The 26,332-nt window shown below is 41.5% G+C and overlaps 3 protein-coding genes across 12 annotated transcripts in view; 1 reads left to right on the top strand and 2 right to left on the bottom strand.

Annotated features, from left to right (window-relative positions):
- The window catches only part of klc1a (kinesin light chain 1a), a 42,830-nt gene extending 40,172 nt beyond the window's left edge, over nucleotides 1-2,658 (bottom strand). For 2 of the 5 annotated variants that reach the window (XM_005944193.3, XM_042212857.1), the window contains exon 1: nucleotides 2,204-2,658. The gene's annotated coding sequence lies outside the window, so the exon portion shown is untranslated. The remainder of the gene's footprint in view (nucleotides 1-2,203) is intronic. The other 3 variants (XM_014340694.2, XM_014340695.2, XM_042212858.1) reach the window with 2 other exon arrangements.
- Nucleotides 2,659-3,527: 869 nt separating this feature from the next.
- Nucleotides 3,528-8,747, bottom strand: LOC102298290 (cytochrome c oxidase assembly factor 8). 2 transcript variants are annotated; one of them, XM_005944187.3, is made up of 5 exons: nucleotides 8,427-8,747; nucleotides 7,191-7,388; nucleotides 5,447-5,510; nucleotides 4,232-4,322; nucleotides 3,528-3,802 (listed from the first exon to the last, which is right to left on the bottom strand). In XM_005944187.3, exons 1-5 carry the CDS (start codon nucleotides 8,553-8,555, stop codon nucleotides 3,682-3,684), a joined length of 603 nt encoding a protein of 200 aa, XP_005944249.1. In that variant the 5' UTR covers nucleotides 8,556-8,747; the 3' UTR covers nucleotides 3,528-3,681. The 2 variants fall into 2 exon arrangements, with proteins under 2 accessions (XP_005944249.1, XP_005944248.1); XM_005944186.3 differs by having other exon boundaries at nucleotides 8,421-8,737.
- bag5 (BCL2 associated athanogene 5) lies at nucleotides 7,793-23,630 on the top strand. Of its 5 annotated transcripts, none has more exons than XM_005944190.3 (4): nucleotides 7,839-7,854; nucleotides 10,259-10,497; nucleotides 15,086-15,982; nucleotides 16,404-23,630. In XM_005944190.3, exons 2-4 carry the CDS (start codon nucleotides 10,466-10,468, stop codon nucleotides 16,942-16,944), a joined length of 1,470 nt encoding a protein of 489 aa, XP_005944252.1. In that variant the 5' UTR covers nucleotides 7,839-7,854; nucleotides 10,259-10,465; the 3' UTR covers nucleotides 16,945-23,630. The 5 variants fall into 5 exon arrangements, with proteins under 5 accessions (XP_005944250.2, XP_005944252.1, XP_005944251.1 ...); XM_005944189.3 differs by lacking the exon at nucleotides 7,839-7,854 and adding an exon at nucleotides 9,195-10,020; XM_042212859.1 differs by lacking the exon at nucleotides 7,839-7,854 and adding an exon at nucleotides 9,195-10,020 and having other exon boundaries at nucleotides 10,248-10,497.
- Nucleotides 23,631-26,332: the final 2,702 nt, after the last annotated feature.

The raw sequence follows: 26,332 nt of genomic DNA, 5'->3' as shown, positions 1-26,332 counted from the left end.
GTCATCACCATTTCTTACTTCTGATAAGAACTCCAGTGACAAGAGCGCCAAATTACTTTTGCATGTGCAAGCTCTGAGCAAGAGATAAAATGTATCATTCAAATAAGTGAAGCAGTTTAAGATGCTGTGATCCAAAGAGCCGGCAGTGGTACCGCTTCTTACTCCAGCAACCCAAAGGATTAATGATTCAGAAAGACACTCGCTGATTTTATTATATGACTTTCTGCAGACTCTCCGTGGATTAAAGTTTTAAATTCTAAGTCTGTAATATTTGAGGTCAGCTGAGTTTAGAATGGAAAACTTCCTCCCAGACTCCTCAATAAACCTGTCAGTGTTGATATGTGAACATCTGCTTGACATAAATCTTAAAAGATTAAAAGATTAGGAAGTTTAAAATTAGGAATTTTAGGACCACTTAGAGAAAAATCAAAGACTATCCAATTCAGTGAGATTGATGCTAATAAAATGCTAAAACCTTCTTAATAATTAGCTGGCCGTCATGATGTTATTTACCATAGCCCATAAGCTAACTTCATATCAAAGGCCTGTGAGGAATATCACTCACTTTTCACTACAGTATATTAGGTGAATTAGCGCTCTTGGTTTTCTGTTCTTTTCTTGCAGCAAAAGGTTGCAACCTTAACATGGTGCTACCCAGTGTTATCCTACTAGAGTCACTAATGTTTCACAAAAACAGACAGCCCCTGGTCTTAAAATAGATGAAAAAAAGGAAGTGCCAGTTTCATAGAGGTTGGTTTAAGGAAATGACAGTCACTTTTACTAACAATAAAGATCTTTAGATCCACTGAAACCCTACTTGATTAAGACAGACAGAGAGAGAGAGAGAGAGAGAGAGAGAGAGAGAGAGAGAGAGAGAGAGAGAGAGATGTGTGGGCACCATTCATAAAATTGATGTTGTGCAAAGAAAGGAAAGGAAAAAAAGCTTGAAAAAAATATCCATTATGGTTTGCATTTATGTAAAATATTGACCATAGATCATTATTGATGCCAAAGAACAAAAAAGAAAGAAAAACAAGTATTGCTTGTGTGGTAATTCAGCTATTAATGCACAATTTACACCACAGTAAGCAACAGTAGATGTGAATGCAGGTGTGTAAGATTTTAGTGAGGTCATGTTATTTGTATGCTCATTCACATCTCGTTTTGTGCTAATAACCAGTCAATTCTTCTATTAGTTCATCAACAGAAAACCACCTGATTTCTGGCTGGGGGGGATTTTAAGACCTCACCATTAACCAGCTCTGGGAACCTGGAAATAATAACAAAGTTGTACTCATTGCTGTGCTCATCTGCAGAAGTGAAGTAAAACCTGCAGCCATTAAAATCAAATCTGCTGCAGCCACACAAAACTGTCATTGCTACCCAGCAGCACTCAACCCACTCATCTGGGCCGACAACAAGCTGCCTCAGGTGTAGCAAAGGGGGTGTTTAGCCCTTAGGGAGGGGCCCTGCAGGTTGTCATGAGTGCACCTTTGGGTGTATTAAACATTAAACATGGCAGGGCAGAGAAGAATGCTTGTGTATTTCCGTGCAGACTGAAAATGTGTAACTACATACCCCCAAACTGCCCCTAATCTCAAAATATCCATAGATGCTTCTCAGTCTTTTTGGTTTCCCAGCTGTGGGTACCACAGTGAGATCCACTGTCCCCCTAAAGCTGTCTGCGCAACACAGGCAGCTTTCACAGCTCTGACTCCCCTCTGAATATCAATGAAAGGATACAGCTAACTATCACATGACAAATGGTCATCATCAAGATTTAATCCCACCGCAGTAGCCGACAAAAGCTCGTTTCCACAGGCTGACAGGCGTGTTTTAGTCGGGTCCGTGTCGCTGTAAGTTTGTGCTGCTTTGTCCGAGCTATATATCTTACAAATGGTTAAACCTGAAGAACCAGTTAAACCATACTTTCTTGTAACACAGACCAAACCTCGGGGCCAACTTCGACCTAGCACTCTAAATGAGTTAATGTGCTTGCGATGTCTAATTCCTGCAACTAACGTAAACACCGACCACAGAACAAGCAGACAATTCCATAAAAATGGTTACAAAGACTACATAACGTTAGTAGTATACATACCTATGTTTTGGTAAATGACACTTTAAGAAACGCGTGATAAGAGAAGCAAGTGGCTTATTAGCTATTAACAGCATTCCAAGTAATACACGGAGCCATTCTTACCGTTCTCTGGGACATCCGTTGCCAATGTAGCTCGACTTCAATGTTCCTCTTCCCCTTTTAAATCACGTCTTTTCTAAATGGGATTTTTTCTTTTGGCCGACAGCCCGTGTAGAGTGTAAAAGAAGAGTAAGAAATATACTAAGTTAAAAAAAACACAATTTTCACACTGTCTTTGTCTGCTAGGATGTGTTTTGCCTTCTGACGCCGGGCTTCACTGCATCAACCTCGTTAATGTTGACCAGCTAGCTACATAGCTAATCACCTAGCTATCTGTCAAAACAGCGATTTCAGTCAGCCGTTCAAGAGAAGCGAGTATTTTCCGCTGCTTCCATGACAGGAACTGCTCCGTCAAACTAGCCTGACAAGGGCTTCATGGGGTGGAATAAAAAGTTCATTAGTCCCCCATGGAGATGACAGCTCCTCAGTGCTGTAGCTGGCTGAATGACTAACCGCACAGTACGCGAAAATGGCGTTACCCGGCACCCCCCTGCTCCTCTGGCAGCACTGATGTCATCCAGGCCAGATTAAAGGGAAAGCTGTGGTGCGAGTTCAGGCTCCATATTTATTACCGGAAAAACAAGAAGCACAAAGTGCATGGTGCACAATACTCCAATATATCTACTTAAATAAAAGTAGCCTATCCCTATAATGGTAAAATTGTTAAATTGGAGGTTAATTAGATATTTTATGGTAGAGGTTAGAGGTAGGTGGATCGATCCAAATATTTGAATTGTGTCGAATAATTATTTTATTTATTTGGAAATAAAAAGGAAAAACATCAAACATGTACTATGAAATGTTTGTCCCTCTTTGTGTTAACTGTCACTAGTTTTTTGTAGCCTACAATACAGTTAACCCAAAGTGCTTTAGAGACAGACACGTTTACATTCCAGGTCTCAAAAATATTTAGACCAAATGATTCATCTGGAAAATAACTGTCCATCCATCTTCTGTTAAGGGGTTGCAGGAGGCTGGAGCCTTTCCCAGCTAACATAGGGCTAAAGGCGGGGTACACCTTGGACAGGTCCTTGTCTGTCCCAGGTCTTATAAAGAGAGAGAGACAGATAACCATTTACACTCACATTCTTTAATTTCTTGTATTTATCGTAGGTGGTCAGCACCGATCTCACTGAGAGGATATCACAGGTTGTCTTTGTTTTGACACAAACTGGGTGTAACAGTTGAATCTGCTTTATAATGTATCTATAACCCCCTGCACCAAGAAAAAAAACAAAAACCCTCTTGACCAAAGAGACCGTGACATAACAATCCATACTTTAAACTATTAAAACATGATGAAAACTATTAATTAAAAAGAAATACCTCACATGTTTTGCTTTGCTTTATTTTTTCCAGAATAATTTACAGTCATTTGCAGAGTCTGAATAAACATGAAGCAGTAACAGAAGTGACAAAAATATAGCCAAGGCATTTGATATTTTGACAGGAGGGTGGGGGTGTGTGTATTTTCTTTGCTATCAGCTGGTAGGAGTGCCGTTTTTCTTGCTGCTCTGTCTTTCCGTAACTGTCCTCCACATACTGTTTAGGGTGACTCGAGCCAAGAGCAAGGTGATGGTAAAGTTACGTCTGTACCATTCCCTGGATACACAAAAAACAGAATGTTTCACTTTGCACAGTGTAATAAATATGCTGATATAAAGATTCAAACGGGCAAATGCACAATAACACCCGAAGGAAGAAAAGGGAAACATTTGTGCTTTGATGGAGTTTAAATTGAAACGACAATAAATATAACAATCAAAAGTCAGAGATTAAATCCCACACATGCTGCTGAGGTGATGTGTGTGGGCGGAAAGCTTTGCCAACATGAAGACAAGTCAGCCACTTTGCATTGCTAATTCACACAAAACTTCTTCATAGCCTGTGAGGTTTGTTGTTCTTTGCCGATCAGTTAATGCAGTGCAGTTAAAGCTCACAGCTGCTGCAGAGGGACATTGAACAACCCAACCACCCACCCACTCACTTACTCACCCACCCAGCAGCATCATGGGAGACAGAACAACTCACTTGTTGTAATTTGCATGTCGTACTCTGTTTTTGTCCAGGAAGCTTTTGTAAAACGTGGCCATCTCTTCGCTGTTCAGGGACCGCCGTCGTCCTGAGGGAAGACACAGCACACTGTGTTATATTCTCATTAGGATACATCTCCCCTGCAATTCACCAGCTGTTAGAAAAACAAACTGCTGTTTACTGCGCCTCCTGAGGGGTAGGTTACGAAGCAAGTTCAACAAAGCCAGGGTTTCTTTGTGTTGGCTGACTTGACCAAAAAAACCTCAGTCAGCGATAGTAGGCATCACACCAGTGGTTATTAACTCTCTCTGGTAACCCCGGTTTTCTGTGCTCACATAAAAAGGGCTGTCTGATGTGTTTTTTGACACTTCAGACGGCACCGGATGGGTCAACTGAGCACCACTTACTCCAAATCAGAGACATTATCACATGAATGGGGGATAGAGGTCTATTAACAATGTTAAATAAATGCAGTAAAATGCAACCCTGGTGCTGCAAGTATGAGTAATGCAGCAGAAAATTGTCAATTTAGTGTTTTGATCATCACAAGAGCTCAAAGCTTAGCTTCAATGTTTATCTCTGATGTCACAGCCACACATCGGTGCTCTCGCTGTGTTCAGCTCTGACAATTCACCCACAGCCTAACGAAGGAGACGTGGGATTACTTTTAGGGATTACGTGGGATAGATAACTATTTATAAATTGCTACACTTTCATATATTTTTAAAAAATGTATAGCCAATGAAAAAAAAAAAAAAAAAACACCAACAAAAAACTAAACATTTTCTGCATCGTCATCCAAATATGAATATTTGGAAAGTCCAGTGATAATATGATGTAGTTTGAATTATCTCTAACCGCACAGCTGGGCTTCATTCTGCAGTCTTAAGCTCTACAGACTGCAAATATTTGTATTCATTTAGCAGAGACTCAATATTGTGTTTGTAAGACACTGTAACTAAAAGAATTTGCGAAAACTTTAAATCGAAACTCTAAAAATAAACCGGTACAAACCAGGGATGTGGTCGGCATAAGTTACCATGGTGATCTAGCCAGGTATAAAGGCGGCCCCTTCACTTACATCAAGGTCGACTTACATCACTCACCCAGTAATCTTGTTTCATAGTACACCCATCTGAGCTGGTTAAATACTGTCTAAGTGCAAACCCAACCAACAATGTGAAATATTCAGAAAAGGCTGCATGTCCTCACCATCCTGATCGCGCAGAGTCAAGCCTTTTGCCTTCAGCTGTGAAATGATAAAAGCTTCTTTTTCCTGCAGACAGTGTAAAACAAACAAACAACAAATAAACCTTTTAAGATATAACTGTAACTTTAAATTAGGTCATTCTTAAAGTTAATTAAAGGGTCGTTAAATCAGATTTGGACTGGGGTCCACATAAAACCTACAGTCAATTATTCCTCACTGTAACCTCTTACATAGCTGGGCCCTAACAGAACACATTTGTTAAGCAATGCTGCCCTCTACTGGTGAAATGATTTTACACACATACGAGCTCAGCACACAGAGATTAATTACATCCACTGCTATTACAGTCTCCATTAATAATGATGGAAATTACAGCATGATTCTAATGCAAGTAGGAAGTTGGCAGGGCAGATAATGCGGTTAGTGGACTTCATCTTGTTTAATTTAATTTCCATTTTATTTTTAAGAAAAGTGAACTAACAAGCCGACAGGGATCGCTCACCTGGTTTGGTTTTGTAACAGCTACAGATGAATTTTCTTCTAATATCAATTTGATTCATTGGATTTAAGCGGCAGTACGGCATGCCGGCATATGAAATAAATAGCAGCAGTAGCAGGACAATATGAATCATCATGGGGCGATCGTGGCTCAAGAGTTGGCAGTTCGTCTTGTAATCGGAAGGTTGCCGGTTCGAGCAGTCCGACAGTCTCGGCCGTTGTGTCCTTGCGCAAGATCCTTCACCCGTTGCCTACTGGTGATGGTCAGAGGGCCTGCCGGCGCCAGTGTTCGGCAGCCTCGCCTCTGTCAGTGCGCCCCAGGGCAGCTGTGGCAACAATGTAGCTTGCCGTCGCCAGTGTGTGAATGTGTGTGTGAATGGGTGAACGACTGAATGTAGTGTAAAGCGCTTTGGGGTCCGTAGGAACCAAGTAAAGCGCTATACAAATACAGGCCAACAATTACCATCATAAATATACATTAACTGTAATAAATTGGAAGACATCATCTTTATGCTCTCAGGACAATATCACAAACAATTTAGGAATTTAATTTAGGAGTAACTTTCAGTTTCTCTGCAAAGACTAAAGACTCCACTTCCTCTGTGGCTAAAGGTTTTCTTGGAGCACATCAACTTCCCACTCTTATTCATACTCTGAAATCACCTGCCCCACAATGAACCAACAACCGCTTCTATGCCTGCTTTACACCACCCACCACCTTTCAGCTTATTTTCAGAAGGGCAGAACAGCCAGCACAGTCTTAACTGATGATCTAACTAGCCTTAAATGAATTTTATTCTCTTCCAAACTACATGTCATGTGCTCAGATGACTTAAAAGAACCAATTTTATCACAACTTTCTATTTTTCTATGAAAATATTGACATCTCAGGAGGGATGTCGACTCACTTGAGTGTTTTGTTTTTGGGATTTGGGAATATTCTGTCTCCCTTCATTAAAATGAAGCTACCATAAAACGCGAGAAAACGTATAAATAAAGCAGGGGATCGAACAATTAAGTCCCCCATGGTATCTTTGTCAGTTTCCATCTCAACAGTTAAAAGCAGCACTATGCGGGCTTCTCTCTCTACACTGTGCTCCCTATTTTTAGACAATACCCCCCTTACCCTCCATAGGGACTGGCTTTTCACCCCACCTACAAATGAGACTTCCAAAAACTAGACAAACTAGTTTTCAGAGGCCAGTCCCTGACCCCAGAGAAACACTTTTTAAAAAGTATTTCAGTAACCTTGCTGAAGGTGATGTTCTGCTTGGCCCAGAAATTGTGGTTCCAGTCCTCTGTGTCCTGCCTCAGGTTTCTCAGCCGTTTCTCCAGCTCTGTTTCATTCTCCGGGATGTGGTAAATAATTGGCCGTATGTTGGAGAGCGAGTTTGGTGGACCGACCCAGTCATGTGTGGAGCTGGGTTCTGGTCTATATGTAGATCTCTATGTAAAAAAAGAAGACACTACTGTAACGATGGGTTCAGACAACACAGTATCAGCACAAAAATAACTTAACGGGAAAGATACAGGGTGCTAACACAAAAGTTGAGCGTAGAATTGCAGGTGACAACAGTCAGAAGGCTGAAGATGTCCCAAATTTCACCTATGCAAACCCCATATGACAACGATGAGCTCATCAGACACAAATACATGTAGTTTGAATTCCACATGCAAAGTTAGCATCACCAACACAGCCACATCTGTACTAATGAAAAATGCAGATATCATCTGGAACTCAGGTTTAAAGACAGTCTGGTAAAGACTGAAACTCCACACAGCAGATGCACATCACGTGGCTTTAAATGAGCAGTGACCTCCACCTTACAGCTTATCATTACCGAGCAGACTTCAAGATGGAAAGAGCAGCGAGGAATAAAAAACGCTCCAGGGCCAAGAGACGAAAAGAGAGGTAAAACAATCCAAATGCAAAACACTGGGTCAGCAAATTCAGTCTGATTACTGACAGGCATATCAATGCACGCTTATATGTAAAGCAGACGTATTTACATTTTTAAAGAAATACTGTATTATTAAACAGTTATTATTAAACATCTGCAGTTACAAACTACAACAAATCCATGTAATTTTGAAACTGTTAAAAAAAGTGAAATCTAAGACGATGTATTGCTGGACACTTCAGGTCTTAAAATATAACTTTAAACCATAATATATTGTTCTCAATTACTTTCCTACAAATACTTATACTACAACTGTATCATTAAAACAGACGTTGTAACACCGATTTAACCCTAATAAAGTCTAAAGCACTGCAATATATTTTTGTCAATAACACTTTATTTCCTGCAACGTTTAAATTTTTTTTAAAAACAGCTTATTTCGTACACACGTCTTTAATGTGGGCATAAAAAATGGCGCCACACGTGATCGTCAACAACAACCACCCAGCCGTCTATAGCTAACAAATGGCAGCCCTTTAAACAGTGTATAAATGTAATAAATTGTCATTATACAAACATTTACTGGCTTGTCCTTCTGGGTTGCCTGTTTGGAGCTGCAGAGCCGACTGCTACCTGCAGATAAGCGGAGACTGGAAGGACAGAAGCTCCTCCATGTCGACCGTCTCGCAGCTGCAGCTGTCCTGGCGGCCATTTTTGCAAGCCGACTCTAAAAAAGCGACTTAGATAAAACAAATCACGCCAAAAACCACTAAACAGCACAAGACTGAGCTCGAGGACACAACCAAACTTTCACTGAGCTCGTGCCCTTCTCTGTACAACTGCCTGCCATTTGGTCACGTGAGCCCAACAAGGAGCATGGATGCGCTCGGCAATCTCACCGGTAAATCCCGGATTCACTTAAAAAACGACAACAGAAAAAAGGTTTCTTGTCAGTTTAGGATATTCTTTAAATGTAAGACTACAGAAAGAGCCAAAACAGAAAGTAATGTGGGGAATAAATATATGTCTATGTTATCTATTTGTTTATTTATTTAAGCTTAAGTCACATTTTTTCCTTATTAAAAAATAAACGAATTGAAAAAAACGGCTGTAGGGGTAAAAGAAAAAAAAAGAGGTCAACCAGATTAGATGTTAGGAATATGCATATGTAGTCACTATGAAGCAAAAATCCCCACTATATTTATTTTTCTTTTGCTGCAGCCCTTCCTATGTATTGTATTATCATCATCATCATCATCATCATCATTATTATTATTATTATTATTATTATTATTATTATTATTATTATTATTATTATTATTTTGTATACTACTTCTAATACTATATTTCTAATACTATATTTATATACTATATTTCTTCTAATAACTATATTTCAGTGGTAAATGTTGCATGTTGTACAGCAGAGTCAGGTTGAGAGGGGAGCTGAGCTAAGGATAACAGGCTGAGGAGGAGGAGGAGGAGGAGGTTTGTCCGGATCCTGCTTGGAGCAGACGAAGTTGAGCAGGGCTCAACGTAGCTTGATAAATATCATTATTGTCGAATTAAACTTGAAAACCACATGGATTATCTGTGTAGGTTTCGCTATTAGTACTTTTACTCTCACAAAGTATCTAAATGCCTATTCCGTTCTGTTATTGAATTGTTGGAGATGCTAGATTGTTAGTTAGGTTGTTTTTTTTTACTACACAATAAATAATGCTCGTCAAACTTTTTTGTTAACTAAGTTAAATAGACTAAAGTAAAAGTTAAACAGTAGCAAAGTCGGGGTTTATCTTAGCACCGGTAAACGACGCGGAGTCATGACCAAATGAAGCGCGCCTATTGCTGGTCGACCAAAATTTGCACAAGGTTAAAAATAGTAAAGCTGTTTATCCGAATATTAACAGGATTATGCGATTTATTTTACATCCGCATATACGTGTCGTGCGGTAACTAAACATAGACTTGTATTTCTTATTTGTTAACATCAATAAAACACTGATGTAATGGCGTCTCTTCAATATTAGCGAGGAAACACAAACTCCGTGTTAGTTCATATCCTCACGAACTGTAAAGTAAGTACTCGAAGGTAGCTAGGTAGGCTAATGTTTAGCTTTAGTCACAGGAGGTGCGCACTTTTCCGCAACAGTTCCGATGGCTGTACGCTGGCTATGCAGGTAAGAGCGAAACTGTTAAAGAGAGGTGGCGGTGTTGATGTATTTACGCTGAAAAGCCAGAGTTATTTGGCTGAGGTGGGGCTGTGTCAGGTGATCATCAGTAGCTAGCTTAACACACTAACAATGGTATTCACAGGGGAGTGTCTGCTGTAAACCGGTTTTTGTAATGGCTGTTTCCATTTAAGCGTTTCATGAGTCCTTGGTAGCATATTTATTTTTAAATTAAGTTGTTTTAAAGGGCAGCGGAGGAAGGAATCTGGTGGTAGAGGCTGTGGGAGGGGCGACAGCAGCCCGACCGCAGTCAGTCAGTCACAGTCAGTCGCTGGATACTGAAGCTGACCGCAGGAGCATCGAGATCTCCCGGATTTCGGCTTTATCCCTTTGGATGCATCTTTCCTGCACGAGCCGCCCAGCATTTGGCTGATGGAAACAGACATCCGTGAAAATGTGCGCGAATGTGTTCGGGGTTTTGAAAAGGTGAGAGGAATGCTGCTGCTGTGTGTGTGTGTATGTGTGTGTGTATGTATCTAGCTGTCTGTGTATGTGTGCGTGTGTGCACGAGAGAGAAAGGATGCAGCTGACAGCATCTGGAGATGCTTTGAGCTGTTTTGTCGAGATCTGGAGGTGTGGTATCTGTGCTTCTTGTAGCGCAGCTCCGGCAACATACATGGGCTCTCAGAGGTAGATGCGTTCGCACGCAGGCGGCAGGACGGGATTTTCTGCGGTGACATAATGCGCAAAGCCGTGCAGGAGGACCGGCAAGCATGCAGGCAGCCGGGGATGGAGCTCGAAGCCTTTATCTGGGAGATAAGCAGGAGGTGTTGCATGCGTGTCACCTGCAGCTCGGTCACCCTTCATGCAGCGAGACTCATGGGAATGGAGGACTGATTCCCTCCCACGAGGGAGGCAAACCTGCCCTTAGCTTTGAAACCACCACATCAGCCTTGTCTGTCTTGGCTCAGACAAGGCAGGCTGTGGATTTTGCTGAGATTATCCTAATAAATACTCAGATTTGTAAGCTCTGGCCCGACATGTGCTCATCCACTCTTGTGGAAATGCCCATCCCCTCGCCCTGTTATGTAAAAGTACTTTAGGCAACATTGATACATAATCCTATCTATTGCTAATAAGCCTAATTGATGCTTTGGATAACAAGACATCATACTGGCGGCTACTGTATTTACATGTAATAATCATGCTGGCAGAGCTTTCCTTTCATGTCTGTGTGCTCTAGTGTTTAGCATAACACCGAGCCCTGGCTTGGACAGTCTCGGTTGTTGTGTCATTGAGCAAGACACTTGACCCGTTGCCTACTGGTGGTCAGAGGGCCTGGTGGCGCCAGTGTCCAGCAGCTTCGCCTCTGTCAGTGCGCCCCAGGTGAATGGGTGGATGACTGGATGTGTAAAGCGCTTTGGGGTCCTTAGGGACTAGTAAATACAAATACAGGCCATTTACCATAACATCATAGCAGGGGGGTTAAATGGGGGATCGTCTATAGCAGAAAGCAATTTTTGAACAGTTCAGTTTGTCCTTAAAAAAAAAAAAAAAAACCCAAAGAAAACTGAGAGACACAAATGCATATAAGGTGAAACAAAACTGCTACAAAGACATGACATTTGGTACAGAGTGGCTAGAAAGACTCCAAGATTTCACAAATAAATGCAAAACATCTGCAGAGATATGAAGATGCTATAAAGAGACACAGATCCAAAATCCTGAACAGGGCTGAAATCAAACAGTTCATGCCTGTGATGGATTTGTACATAGCCGCTGTCAAGGCTTTGCTTTTGTGTACTCCATTACTTGCAGGACCCCCGGGAACTGATCGATGATGTGCAGATGATCTGAAATGACGACAGCTACTGAGATGCACAGAATGACTTTTAAGGGCCACAAAATGACAGTAGAGCAACTCAAAATTATTACATGAGAAAGCAAGAGTATAAAAATACACAACTACCAGAAAAAGAAAGGAAAAGGAACCACAGAACACGCTAAATGAGCAAAAGAACAAGCAAAACTGTGTGGATGTGCACACAGGTGTTGCAGATTGACTCAGAAGGTCTAAAATAGACACATTCATGGGATAAAAAGTACAAAATGACCTTAAAGACGTGCACAACTGCAACAAGACAGTAAAATGATTACAGAAAGAAGAGGCACCAAAGAGGGCTGAAACACGTCATCATCTGTTGCTCTTTCTGTCTTTAATGTGGCTGCTTTTTTTCACGTAATTTCACCTTTTCAATTTTGTGTTGTCATCAGATACGCAACCAAACCACAAATGATCTATTTAGAGGGAGGAAAGCCGCAGATCTTCACATTGGAGTTTGGCAAAGCTTCTTTCTTTTTTTTTAAACGCAAAAGATGATTTAATCTTTTCAGCCCTCACGAGAGCCGTGTTATTAATCCTAAACTAAAAGGCAGATGCTTCTATCTTAATGGCATTTTTCTAAATGTCTAACTGGGAATATATTCCAGAGCTCAAGGCACCTGTGACACATTTAATGAGGCCGTCTGACCGAATCTTCCTGTGTGGAGATTCACTCTGGAGGCGCTATGAACCGTTTCAAATTTTTTGGGTGTTGGTCAGCTGCGTTTATTTTCTGCTCGGTATTAAAAAGCTCGATGGGCAGTCGCACTGCAAAGGAATCTGGATCCCGTCTTTTAACGCGGATTAGAGCTTTATCACGATCACTTCAGGCAATATATCTCATAGAAACGCGCTGCAGTGCTCCCAGTGGTTGTCATGTGGGTGTTTGTCTTGTCGAGACTAAATGTAGGTTAACCTCATTTGTTTTCTTGCAGTTGTAAGGGCAGAATCTTGTGTGAGTATATTATGTGGGAAGTTGTTCTTGTCTATAGCTGCGCTGTCATTGGCCTGAACAGGGATTGTGCTTCTTAACATAAAGAAGTCTTTGATTAAATATAGGGGATTTTGGATGATGTCATCAGTTTGGGGTTTTTTTTATTGTCATGTCCTGGCAAAATAAGGTTACTACTGAACGTTAAAGATGTATAGACACAGTCTTTGAGCTCTTTAACACGATGTCTTTGCTCGTTCAGGAGAGCAACCTTGATGTTCATTTGATTTATATTTGGCCAGCCTCCCTTTCTGGATCATCCTCTCAGGCCCTTCTGGTCTGTTTATGTTGGCTGATGTTTTTAGATTGCTCTCTCTCGTTCTGACCGCTTGTGTTGTTTACTCTGAGTTTTCCTCCAGTGAGGAAACAGGAACTTCTAAAATGGCCTGACTTTGATGTGAAGGATCATTGCTGGTGCTGAGAGCTGGGGCTCTGGTTACAGTAGAAGAGGCCATATTCTCCAATCCTGAGGGGTCTGAGGGATGAAATGACCAACACTGTGGTCAGGCCCTCGTGCAGTCGTCTGCAGGTTTAGAGCAGAGTTTCTTGGACAAACCGAAACTCGTCACTTCGCTCATCACTTGCCATACTTCGACGCCTCTGTCCACTTTTAAAAAAATGAAAGTGAAGTTGAAGCATTGCTGTTTAGAGAAACTGTAGGAACTCCAGCGTGCATCGTAGAGGCACAAATGCAAGAGGACATGATAAAATTTCCACAGAGCAGTGTAAAAATGGCCAGCAGTCTGAACATGTGGATGAATATGATCAGAAAAATGTAAATTGTAAGCTTTATTCATTTGTTTTCTATTTTTATGGGCCTATTTCTGGAACCTTTTGGTTATAAGTTGCCTTCTACTGAGACCCTTTCTGTTGAGGCTTCAGTGGATGACTCAGTTGAATGGCCAGATGTCAGGTCCTGTTTCAGGTCTTTGCTTGATTTTTGTTTCCTGTTTCTGGAGGACTTGAGTTTCAGATGCTGCTGATAAATTTTTTAGGCCTGCGACTTCATCGTTGTCCTCCAGTTGTCTCCATTTTGGCTTATAGCCCTTTAAAAATCACCATGTCAGTGCAAAAATACTATTTTATGTTTGTCAAACTGTGTTGTCTGTAACATTTTTATTTTCAAGAAAAAAACAGGACCGATGTGTTTTTGTGACAGGCTGCTAAAAACAAAGTGTTTAAAGATACTATTTAAAATGGGCTCTTTGCCACGATTTCTATTATGTGTAGGCACATCACTGGTTCATTCTTTGGGTTAGATGCCTTTTGTATGCTTGAGTGATTCATAGATCAGTATTAAGAAGCTTAAACATTCCTCTGAAAATGGTCAGGTACAAGGACTCCACTGAAAATGAGTAAACAAAAAGCCAATTTCCAAAGAAAAACTTTGAAAGACCATCAGAAAGCCTGAAGAACTGTTACTCAAGAACGCTTTTTAAAAATGACAAGAAAGTCTGGCACCTTGGAAGCAAAATATAAAAAAATGAGGGGTGTGCAAAGAGGTTTGCACAGTATCTAAAAAACCAATCGCCACACAGTGCTATTTTTTTTAAACTCATTTAGTTTAATGAATCCTTTCAAATGTGTTTTTATGGCATCGTGTCAGACGACATCGGCTGTGAAAAATCTTCAGAGAGTTACAGTTTGACTGAAACGCTGCAAGAAATTAGGAACAAATGGAGTGTTTTTTGCAAACTGGTCCTGCAGGCTCAGTTTTCACAGTGAAGTTTTACAAAAATTAGGCAGCACATTGTCAGGATTGCTGATGCTAAACATAGTGTCATCCTGTTTAATGACTTTTGCCACCAGGCGGAATTTTCTGACATATAAACAGAAATGTGTCTGCAAATTTGCCAAGCAACAATAAATCCTTTTTTGTTTTTGTGAGCCAGTGGGAGTTAGTCTCCAGTGATTCATAACAGCCTTCCTGGCTGTGTCAGAAGGTCAATCCTACTGCAGGCGTGTGCTTGTTTCCATAGAGCAAAACTCAAATGCTACATTATTTACATGCTAATTAGTGTGACAACAGGACCAGTGGCATTTATGCTACGTTGTTCTAAATTCTTCTTGATTTCTTCAAGATTTCAGCCTCTGAATGTGGTTACAGAGTTTGTGTTGGCTTGTTGATACGGTCTGCTGAGGCTCTGTTTGTTCCAGTTGCTCATTGTTCTGACTTCCCTTTCCTGCTTCATTTTTTTCAGCCTGTTTGGGAAGCCCTTTGATGGCGGGAAGAGGATGGACCATGGTGGTCCACAGCAGCAGCAACAACATCCAATGGAGCAGCAGCAGCCGGCATATCATCCGCAGCACCCTGCCATGATGCGGCTGTACGAGATACAGAAGGAGGTGGCGTCTCTGGGGCCGCAGGTGTGCACCTTCAGCGGCCTTCAGAACGATCGGGACTACAAGCGTCTGGAGCGAGAGCTGACCCGCCTGCTGCTGGATGTGGACCAGGTGGACACAGAGGGCAAGCCGGAGCTGCAGGGAGCGCGAAAAAGAGCGGCTCAGGAGGTGGAGGGACTCCTGCGTTATCTAGAAGAGAACGCCACCCATCCTTCCCGGCTGGCCATCGAACAGTTAAGCTACGAGGCGCGGCAGCTGGTGGACGAGCGCGTCGTGGCTCCGCAGCGAGCAGGCGGGGTGACAGAGATCAACGACGAGTTGGTGGACGCTCTGCAGCAGCTCGTGCTGAGGCTCACTCAGGTCAAGACCGAAGGGAGGGTGCCGCTCCGCAAAGCACGCTACCGGGCGCTAACGCGCCTCTGCGCTGTACAGGATGTGATCGAAGGGCGCACGCAGCAGCAGACCCTCTCCCTGCCGCTGTCGGGAGACACCCACGAGGCCGTGAACTGCATCAACCAGGTGATGGTAAAGGTGAGCGTGGCCCGCAGCCAGCTGGTGGCGCTGCTGATGGGTCTGAGCGGGAGGGACAGCTGTGCCCACCTGTCACGCATCCTGACAGAGATGCAGGTGGAGCTGGACGCTCTGGATGTTTCGGGGAACGCGGTGATCAGAAATTACAGGAAACAGGTGGTGGAGGAGATAAACGGGCTGCTGAAACATCTGGACCTGGAGGGGGAAGGAGACGACACACGCAGGTAGGCGTCACTCATAAAGGATGAAGCTGCAGATGAGTGCTGCACCGAATTGATTATTTTTAATTGATCGTTCATTGATGAATTGATGACCAACTGAACAAATATTGCTCCAATAAAGTCACATTTTACCCATCCAAGATCCATGGGTGGGTACGTGTTCAGGAAATGATATGTAAAAGACTTTTGAACATGAGCTACATGGTTTTCATTCAGTTAGTTTTTTTGTTTTCATAAATAGATGTTGTACTTTAACACTGGTTTTCAGTGTTTGTTTACCAAAGAAGAAGCTAATTTTGTGGTTGTAGCTTCTAAAGCGATGCCTACTCACAGTTACAATATCAAGATTGATTGACTCTCCGGCAAGTCATTCATTCTGCAGATTTGATCATGAGAAGCACTGACTCTGCCCCCACCCTCACAGGTATGACTTGGCGCAGAACAACTCCATCCGAGAGATCGAGGGCGTGCGAGCTCACATCTCGCACCTGCGAGAGGGCGTCCTACGACACTGCGTGATGGGTGACCTCAGCTTCAGACCCAAAGCTGAGCTGCAGGGTCTTCTCACCCAACTGGACCAGGTGGACACGGCGAGGAACCCGTGCATAAGAGAAGCCCGTCGCCGTGCTGTGGTGGAAGTCCAGGCGGTCATCACGTTCCTGGACCTACGCGAGGCTCTAGCACGCCGCCAGCCAGGCCCCAATGAGCACCCATCACATCGAGCTGTGTGGCAAGTCCTGGGGAGCCTGTCAGAGCTCCAGGCTCAGGTCCTGGGCTTCGACGGCAAGCGGGTCGACAAGAGCTACATGATCTTGGAGGAGCTGCTTACCAAACAGCTGCTGGCGCTGGACGCCGTTGACCCGCAAGGCGACGAGACAACCAAGGTGGCACGCAAGCAGGCGGTGAAGTTTGCCCAGAACATTCTCAACTACCTGGACATGAAGACAGATGAGTGGGAGTATTAATTAATTCCAAAACACGATGGGACGCTGCAGGAACAAAAGGAGCTGATAATGTGTGTAAAATAAAAAAAACATTAAAAAAAAGGAAATAAACTGGTACATTATCATTCCACGGGCTGTAAATATGAATTCAGATCCCTAGAATGCACTGCAGCAGCGCTTTTTCTTTCATCACTTCGTGGTTGTCATGGCCGACCCTGCAGATAAACACAGAACTACTTTTGTGAAACACTTTGAAATTTCTCTTTGTGCTATTTGGAGATATCTTTTAAAATCTCCCATGTATGTGTGTACCTGTGTGTGCGTGTGAGTGTATGCGCGCAAATTGTTATTTGTTGTCTTTGCATTTGGCGTGTGGCTGTCGAAGCCAAAGCACTAAATAATGCCTGTAAAAGTGGTCACATCCTCTAGACTGCACTTGATGTTGATAAATTATCCCAGTGTGATGGATTGCTTAGCAGTGGTTTCCCTGATTAATCAGAGTGTCAGTTGCTAATGGAGACAGCCGATGCACGTGTTGAATACCGTGACCTAATTAGGAAAAGTTGTCTATGGCTACCCTAAGAGCTGGGCTTGGTCCAGAGAGTGATACCTGCTGATATAGGGTGAGAAAAGACACCCCACCCCCCCCTTCCTTTAAAAAAAAAAAAAAAAAAAAAAAAAATTAAGGTAATTGAATTTGGTCGATTCCTTTTTTTTTTGTTTGTTTGTTTCACTCAGAAATTGTAATCACGAAAAGTGAACAGCAGTGTCTATTTAATCTGAGGTGATGTGCTTTTGAAGGTGAAACGTGACAAATGTTCACAAGCCAGAGAGTGTGCGTTTAAACAGATGTAATTAGAGAGGGAACGGTGAGAGTTTACACCGTCCATGTTAAGTGACTCTCCACCCCTGTGTGACCTCGTTGATCCCTCAGCATGTGTTTCAAGTCTCTGGCAGCTCCCCGAAAACACAAACACAAAATCGGGCGGCAAACAAAACGTCAGTGTTGATGCGGTATCCCCTCGGCTGTGAATGAAGAGATGAAAGTTACTCCTCCACCTCCTCGCCGCTTGCGTAGCTGTTCATCTGTAACGGGTTTCGCGTTTGCTCTGATTCCTGTATGATCGTTTCAGGCTATTAATGAATCAGGGCTAAATCCAGAGATAGAGGGGCAGAGGAGAAATTTTGTCACCGCTGCTGCTGTTTGAGTTGTTTTCTGTTTGTTTGTTTCTACCTACTGCTCTCTCCGGATGGAGGAGAGACTGTGAGAGGTCCCTGGGGAGAGGAGGAAGAAAGGGAGGAGGGCGAGCAAAGATATCCACTGGATTGACACATCAAGGCTGAAGCGCACAGGGCCGACAGTCGGGTACTGTTAGGTAGAGGATTGACGGTGATGGCAGTTGACAGAGCCTTCTAGAAACTTCTCTAAGCTGCTTCTGCTGCAGACAGCAGGAGGGAGGGAAAGGACTAGTAGAGAAGTCTGTGTGCCTTGATTTTGACCCTTCCTTATGACCCGGTTTATGTAAAAGCAGCCTTGTAGTGCAGCAGCTGATTAAAGAGCTAAAGAGCAAGCTCTTTTTATTTTCTTTCTTTTTTTAAATATAAAAGTGCACAATGAGGAAACTAAAGCTCCGAATGTGTTTATGGAGAGCACCTTGGTCATTATAACCATCAGAAATATGCACTAGTTGTCAGAAACGCTTTTTAAGCATTCAGCATGTATTCCTGAAAATGCTCCGGCCAGTCATTTGTAGTAACACAGCGATGACGCTCCTTTTTTTACCAGGCAAAGCGACATGAGTCATGGTTTCACGCTGCAAAACAGCCACGCTTCTGGAGCAGCTCTCGTGCTCTGACAGCACTTAGGCGACATTAGCAGGAAAATCAACAGAGAAAAACAGAACGACCGGTCTCACCTTCCTGCTTAACCCCCTTCATCAGCTGACGAGGAGACGATGGTGGAGGTGTTCCTGAGCGGGAGGAAAAGGCAGCTAATGGAAGAATCGCTCCTCAGCTCGTAGCAAGCGTTTTTAGGCATACGTCGTGATCTTTGACAGCAGAAATCCACAACTTGCTTGCTGCTACTTCGCTATTTCTCTTCACAGTGTGTGTGTGTGTGTGCGCATCAGTCAGTGTAAAATTCTGATAATTTAGGTGGTCCTCTGCCTTACGGTGACACCTGAGGTGGAAGATGCATCTGCCAGCTCATTAAAAATACCTCAGCAGAGAGCAGAGAAAGAGGAAGTCTTTTTGAAGTTTATCCGATTGGTGGTTGAATAAGACTAAAGCCGTCTCCAGAATTTCTTGGCTCACAAGACTTCTCGTCAACTGAGAGTCTCTGATCTCTGTGTGAACACACACACATTAAGAGGTCAGATGTTTCCCCTGCAACAAGTTGCTCACAGTGATTAAAGTCTTTAGGGCGTTGTTGTTCATCCCAGCTGCAGGGAATGTGGTCCAGCATGTTTCGGGAAAGCTTCACCAGCCCTTCTAACTCTTTGAAGCTACTACTGGAAGCAGTTTTCTGGCACAAAGCCTGCAGCTCGGCCTCCTGGGTAGTGAGCTGACTCATGCGGGGGGAAATTAGCTTAAACAGTGTTCATTAAACGTAGCCAGTCTGCCTGGCTGTTGTTGCAACAGATGCTTTCTCACGGCGAACCTTATGCTCTCTCAGACCAAACCGACCCAGACACACCTTATGCTCACGTTTTTTTGTACGCAGTAACACGCAGATGTATGTCTGTTCCTCGCAGGACACTGCATCAGTGTATTATACACGTTTCTTTGAATAGTTTATCCAAAGTTTTACGCTGTGAACAGAAGTATTTAAATCATTCCTGTCTCATTGTCTCAGAGTGTTTGGAAGCCATACATGTTTATATAGTGGTCCTGAAGTCCATGATTTTGTTGCGATGGATGTTGCTCCCCGGCTCCAAATATCGCTCTCACACTTCTAAAACCGCTTTTTTTTTTTTTTTTTTTTTGTTGTATATGTACAACGGCTCTACTAGATTTAGGTATTAAGAATTGATCATTGTGAAATTAGTTGTCGCATTAAAGTCGAGGTGCCTGCGCCTCAGCGTTTTTGTTTACACGAACAAAAGGAGAAAATCCATTTTATAGGTTTAAAAGATTGATGAGGAACCAAATATGTACAAGGGTTCACGTGTTTTAGGCTATCGTGATGTTGCATGAGTGTGAATGTTTTGTTGAGGTTACATGGCAGGGCTTTGAAGGATAAAGCTGGAGAGATTTTTATTTACATTTTTTCTTGATTGTCAACAAAACCAATAATGTTGTGCATCTTGGTGGCCCTCAGCTCAGCTTTAGTTGGTTCATAATCGGATACATTTAACGAGGCTCATTAAATGTATCTAATTCCTCAAAAACACATGGGCATTGTAGTTTTTTACCAAACAATTAGAAGGTTCATGTGTGGGGACTAGTTTATGCAGTGGATGTTGTGGCTGTTTGTATGTTTTTTTTTTCCATCTAAGAGTGCATGTGGGAAAATACAAAATACACAGTGTCTTTGTCTGAGATCATAAAAATTACACATTTACTGGGATAGTTTATATATATATTTTTTTCTCATACGATTTGTTGACAAAAACACAGAATATGAAGGAATTCTTACTTTAAAACAGAGACATATTCTTGCTAATATCAAAACCAGCACCATAAAGCCTGTTTTGCTTTTGTGCAAATACATTGCTACGTTTCATGAATTGCTTGTTGGATTGTTAAAAAGTGATATGGGTCATGCTTTAGTTATAATTAGAATGTATTTACAAGCAGAGGCAGAGTGTAGTTTGCTATTAACATGGTATTTATATGCAAAAGCATTTAAATATACATAGAAGTTGTTGACCAATGCTTAAAAATACATTACATGCTGCTGCTAAAAGCTAAATAGTGCTACGCCGATTATTTGTGCGTCATTCCTTTTGTCATGTTTAACTGGGAATCTTTCACATTTCAGTAGTATATGTTCCGACACGCTACTCGGCTTGTAGGATGTCACTTCCTGAGAGCCACGTTGCCATGGTAACCCAACCTCATCTGAGTTCAGCCGAGCACAAATAAATTTATCCTTGGCAAACTGAAAACTTTTTAAATTTAAACAGTTAAATTGAAGCGTTTTTGATATCAGGTCTCAGTCCAGCAGCGTCATTGCTGCATTGCATAATGGGACATTTATGCCCGGTGTGGAGTCCTGCGACACATCCTCTAATGTTCCCTCAGAAACATGCAACTAGTGTATTTCAGTACATTCGTTGGTTTCGGCACGCTAAAAAACGACTTCAGTATGTAAATTTGGATACGATTCTAATCGTGCTTTTTTTGTAAGTTGTTTTTCGTTCCCAGGTTCAAAACAGAAAGTGACTTTCGACTTGTAATTTGGATGACCAGCTAGCTACAGACTTTTCTGTGTAAACCTTTACAAGAAGTTAAAGGTATAATGTCGAATGTCACTATGAGCTCATTTTATATTTTGAAAATTGAAGTTTTGTACTGGATCACTGCAATGATGCTACAGAAATAATGAAATGTTACAAATTCCACATCACGTCTGTTGCACATGTAATTCTAAGAAAAATACCGGATCAAAATCAGGGAGGGAAGTGCGTATTAAGATATTTTAATTAAAACTAGTTCCTTTTTCCATTACATAAATGTGGCTTAAAAGCAAAGCCTAATTTCAACATGTAAACTGTGAATGCAAAAGGTGAACTTTTGCATTAAAGCTTCCTGGTCAGACAGATTATATGTCAAAATCTTGTTTCCAGTCTTTTCTTTTTTACGTGACTGTAAAATCTAAATTACAAAGTATTATTTTTTGCAATTAATATATAAACAGCACTTTTTTTTTAATGTTATTATTTGGGATCTTTAGTTGAATATGGAAAATATGAATGAGACATGGACTGCTTGAATTAAATGAATTTGAACCAGGGCTTTGGTTTTCTCCACACAGACGCTCTGTTATGTTTCACCCCAACACACTGCTGGACTGCTAAAAGCAGCTCAGGGTCATCCAGAGCATCTGAACTTGGAGTCCATTAGACAGGAGTTTAAAAGATTCAGCTCCAGTGGGTATTCAGAGGCAGTCCCTTTACAGGACAGTGCATTTACACCAAACAGCAAACGGGCTGACTTACTCACAGATGCAAGTTTGCAAGGTTTGAATTTCCTAAGGTGAATGTAGTCATGTTCTGTATTTCATAGTACTAAAGTTTGTTTTACTAAGGACATATCAAGTGGAAATGGGTAATGTTTAATAAGATGGGATCGGAAACATAAAAAAAAAAGCATCAGCCAAAAATGTTTTCATTATGTTACAGCTTTTAAGGTCAGCAGAAATTTACACCAGCAAGTTTGAGACTTAAGGCAACTACATTTCACTGAAACCTGTAACCAAACATACTGATTTATTTATTTTTGATCACTACAAGTCAGCTACAAGTCAATATTCGATCATTTTAACTTGATGCCACAAAAGGACACCAGCTAAAATCAGTGTTTACACTTTCAGATTAAAGAAACGAGAAGGGATGGGTAACCTTTAATCCAGTAATGTGATGGTGTTCTGTCATTCTGACGTTATATTAATGTGCTCCCAGTGTCAGAGACATCTTCCTCCCCAGTGTGTAGAGATACTGCTGCGGTGGTGGGAGTGCATCTCCTTCTGCAGGGCCGTTTGAGTGGCCCATTCCTGCCATTCTCCTTTGCCTCTTTAAACCTTGTGCTTGCATTCCTCCTGGTCCTGCCTGTGCTTTTTCATGTTGACCAAAAGCCTGTGCAAGTCATCAGTGTGCTGATGCCTCTGTTTTGTTTAGTTTCCCCCTTAATTTCAGTGGTTGTAATCATGTGAGTGCCCATCTGTAGATTACACTGAGAAAAAGGGGGAGGATGTGCTTGTCTGAAATGGGCTTTCGTGACTTTTAAAGGTGCTGATGGAGGTTATACCTTTGGACTGAACCTGTAAATTATTATTATTATTAAATTAGGCTCTAATTTAAAATACTGACAGAGCCGACTCTTCAGATAAAAATCAGGTAAATGTGTATTAAATAACCAAAAAAAGTAGTCCTCCATCAAGGCTCATGTCCCATCCACATCAAAATTTAATAGGTTCTTCCTTTACACATTCCTCTCCATCTCCTGACCTTCGCCTTCTACTCTACTAAAAGCATCACTGAAAGAAAACAGAGAAATAATTTTAGCTGTTGAGCAGATTGACATTTTGATGGTAAACATGAAGCTTCACAAGCAGCAGTACATAGCAGGCTGATGAATCTTCGGCTGATCGTTTAAGTGAAATGTGAAAACGACAGAATCCCACCGAAAGTAAAAACAAGGTTCCTTCCTGAGCTTTTGCAAAACTTATATTTAAGGACAGTTATTATTAAAAGTTCATCAGTCATGTGTGTTCATTACTGCTTTGCCTTTCTTATGACAGGAATGTGTTTAAGTGGTGAAAATGGGACTGCGTTTTGTTCATTTTTTCCAAATGTGTGTCTCATGAAGTCGCCTTTAACTGCATTGATTGTGACAGGCTTTTGATGTCTCTCCTCCAAAATGCGCTTGTACAAAAAGCACACTGACTGGAAAAAAACAACAAAAACCCCATTGTGTGAATGCTCCATGGATGGTTGTGTTCCAAGTTTGTATTCCCACTGCAAAAATAAAGACAGTGTGTCTTGTTTAGTGTTCTGTTCGTGTTTTTTTCCCCCCTCCTAGCATCTGGCAGCTTCTTTTAAGGCGATTGCAAACTTTTAAAATGCTTACTCAGGGTTATTTTAAGAATACATACAGTATTGCCAAGGGAGACTGGATAGAAAGACACCTCACGCAATGAAAACTCACTCCCTGCTGTCAATGTGCATTAAATTTTTAGCTTCCGTACAGAGCCGGTTGTTAGATTCGGTGCCTTCTCATGAGGGAACAGGACAGGACACGTGGCAGATGCAGGGATGTTATTGCAGTGTGTGCAAAAATGAACTCTGATTCTCAAAGTTTACAGTTTAAACTTCATTATCCTTCTATAGTTTAAAAAAGCGAGAAAATACATAGTGAGCAAGTGATGTGCTTGTTGGATAGCCAGACTGCTTGTAGCTGATAGGAATGCACCAGCGACTCAAATGACCACTTGTTACAAACTGGGTATGAAGAAGAGCATCACAAAACACAAAAAAAAAACTGGAAGCAGATGGGCTACAGCAGCAGAAGACCACACCGGGTGTCACTCCTGTCAGCTAAGCACAAAAGAGGAGAGGCTCCAGTCCAATGTTATAATAATCTAGTGGCTGGTGAGTCTTATAGTAATGCTGCAGGGATTTAAAAAATAAGCTTCAAATTCTCTGCTTGTAAATTGCACTGCACTTTTAAGTAGATATTACCCAAAAGAACAAATATGGAAATTTGCAGCTGAAAATGCACATACCAGTCTAGTTATACATATTAGGTTCTCAACTGATCCTTCAATTCAAACTATCATTAAATCAGTCTTTCAGAGAAAGACTGGAGCCACATTAGTCACATGTTTTTGGTCACCAGGTAAGATAAATTATAAGAGTAAGTTATTTACTGTTGCTCTCTTTTTGGTCTCCATCAGCTCCTGGAGAAATATCTATCCTTTTAGCAGCTACGTTCTCCACTATCATTAGCAGATTTCTAGCTTTTTGCTCTTGGGTGTTTTTAAATTTTTGCGAGTTAGCCAAAAGATGTTTAACAATTAGCTGGTTACACATTATAAAGCTCTGTAACACTGCGATGTTAACATAATACTTATCACCATGAGTGACACCTTATGTATGCAGGTCACAGGGCGGCCCTTAGCAGCTGGAATCACAGTGAGATGGACCAAGGCAACAAAAAGTATTTATTTAGCATACAGCTTCTTACAAACAATCCACTTCACTGCTAATAACAACTGGCAGCCTTAAATACCTTCAGCTGTCACAGACTAAACCATTATTCCATTCACAGGTAAGTTCTTAAATCCATACCTTCCACCATAGTATACATCACATCAACTTGAATAAATAAATATATAAATATATTTCACATTAATAAATATTTTACACTTTAATCTTACACCAAACCCATTATTATAAAAACCCCAAAACCCAAGCACAAAATATTCCCCACACTCCCTTAAACCATGGTCTCTCCCGGAAGCTTTAAATGGTGTCTGGACCTCTGGGGAAGCATTTGCCCAAACACCTTGAAAAGAACACAGGAAAGAAAGGTGAATGCTCACATCTTACAATCCCTTCTTTGCACCCCTTTAATTCTAGACCTGCACACACACATTTGCATTAGTTGTCCTTACTGGTAAACCTTATAAATATTCCCCAATAAATATTCAATAAATAATTAAACTTCTGTGCAAATCCATGCTTAAAGTGTGATGCTAAATAAAGTGCATGATAAGGTGCTCTTAAAGTGCTATACAGATTATAATATAAAACGTAGTAAGGGAGTCCTCTTCCTTACAGTCAGGTTATTTTCATACATTTGATACATTATTATAATAAAAACTACAGATAAAGGGGACTTTAAGACACTCAAACACTATTCAGTGTTCAGGCTTATTATTATTGTGCTGTTTTCAGCAGTTCACAGAAGGTCATTACACTTTCCCTCATTTTCTTTTCCATTTACTCTCACAGTAGGAGGAGGATGCTGAGATTAAATAATGAAGAAATAATGAGGTCAACTCATGCACAAAAAGTCACTATAATCAAAAAAGCTTTTTGAAACGCAGTTCAAGGAGAGGTCTTTTGGTACAGTTGAACATGACTTATTGTAATATAGAAGTGAACGAATCTAATCTATTTATTAAACTCCTATGATCCATCATGGCAGATCCGAATCCCAGCGGTGATAGGAATTAGGACAGGACCCCCAGAGTCTAGATGTTGGTGGGGGCCTGGATGGGTCTGAGTGACCATGGTGAGGTGGGTTACATGAAAAGTCTGAAAGACATAATGACAGAAGAGCACTAAGAATTAAACTGGATGCTGAAGTTGGGCAAGAATAGAGTAGTGTTGTCAATATTTAGTCTGTCAGCGTGGGAAAGTGGAAGTCATGTATAGACCAGAGTAGCAGATGTACACCCAGGAAGCAGGCAGACAAATTCCAACCTTCCTTACTGGACTTGTGCATAAGCTTTGTTATATGGAAGCAAGTCTACTATTTACAAACTCTTCTTTCAGACAGAAGATGAACAGATGGTCTGCACCCAAAGCCCAGTATAACATAAGTAAGCATCATCTTGAACTGTGACTCATGCAAAGCAACCCTAGCAGAGTTAAAGAACAAAATTATGGATCTAAAAATAAGCGGCCTTATTGAACCAACATAGTGTCCACTTTAGAGATTTCTAGCAGTTTTCAAGTGA

Source organism: Haplochromis burtoni, unplaced genomic scaffold, assembly GCF_018398535.1.
Source record: "Haplochromis burtoni strain Fernald_Lab_line unplaced genomic scaffold, NCSU_Asbu1 Contig_396, whole genome shotgun sequence".
NCBI lineage: Eukaryota > Metazoa > Chordata > Actinopteri > Cichliformes > Cichlidae > Haplochromis > Haplochromis burtoni.
Note: the sequence above shows the minus strand (reverse complement) of the source record. Positions and strands in the feature narration are given on the sequence as shown.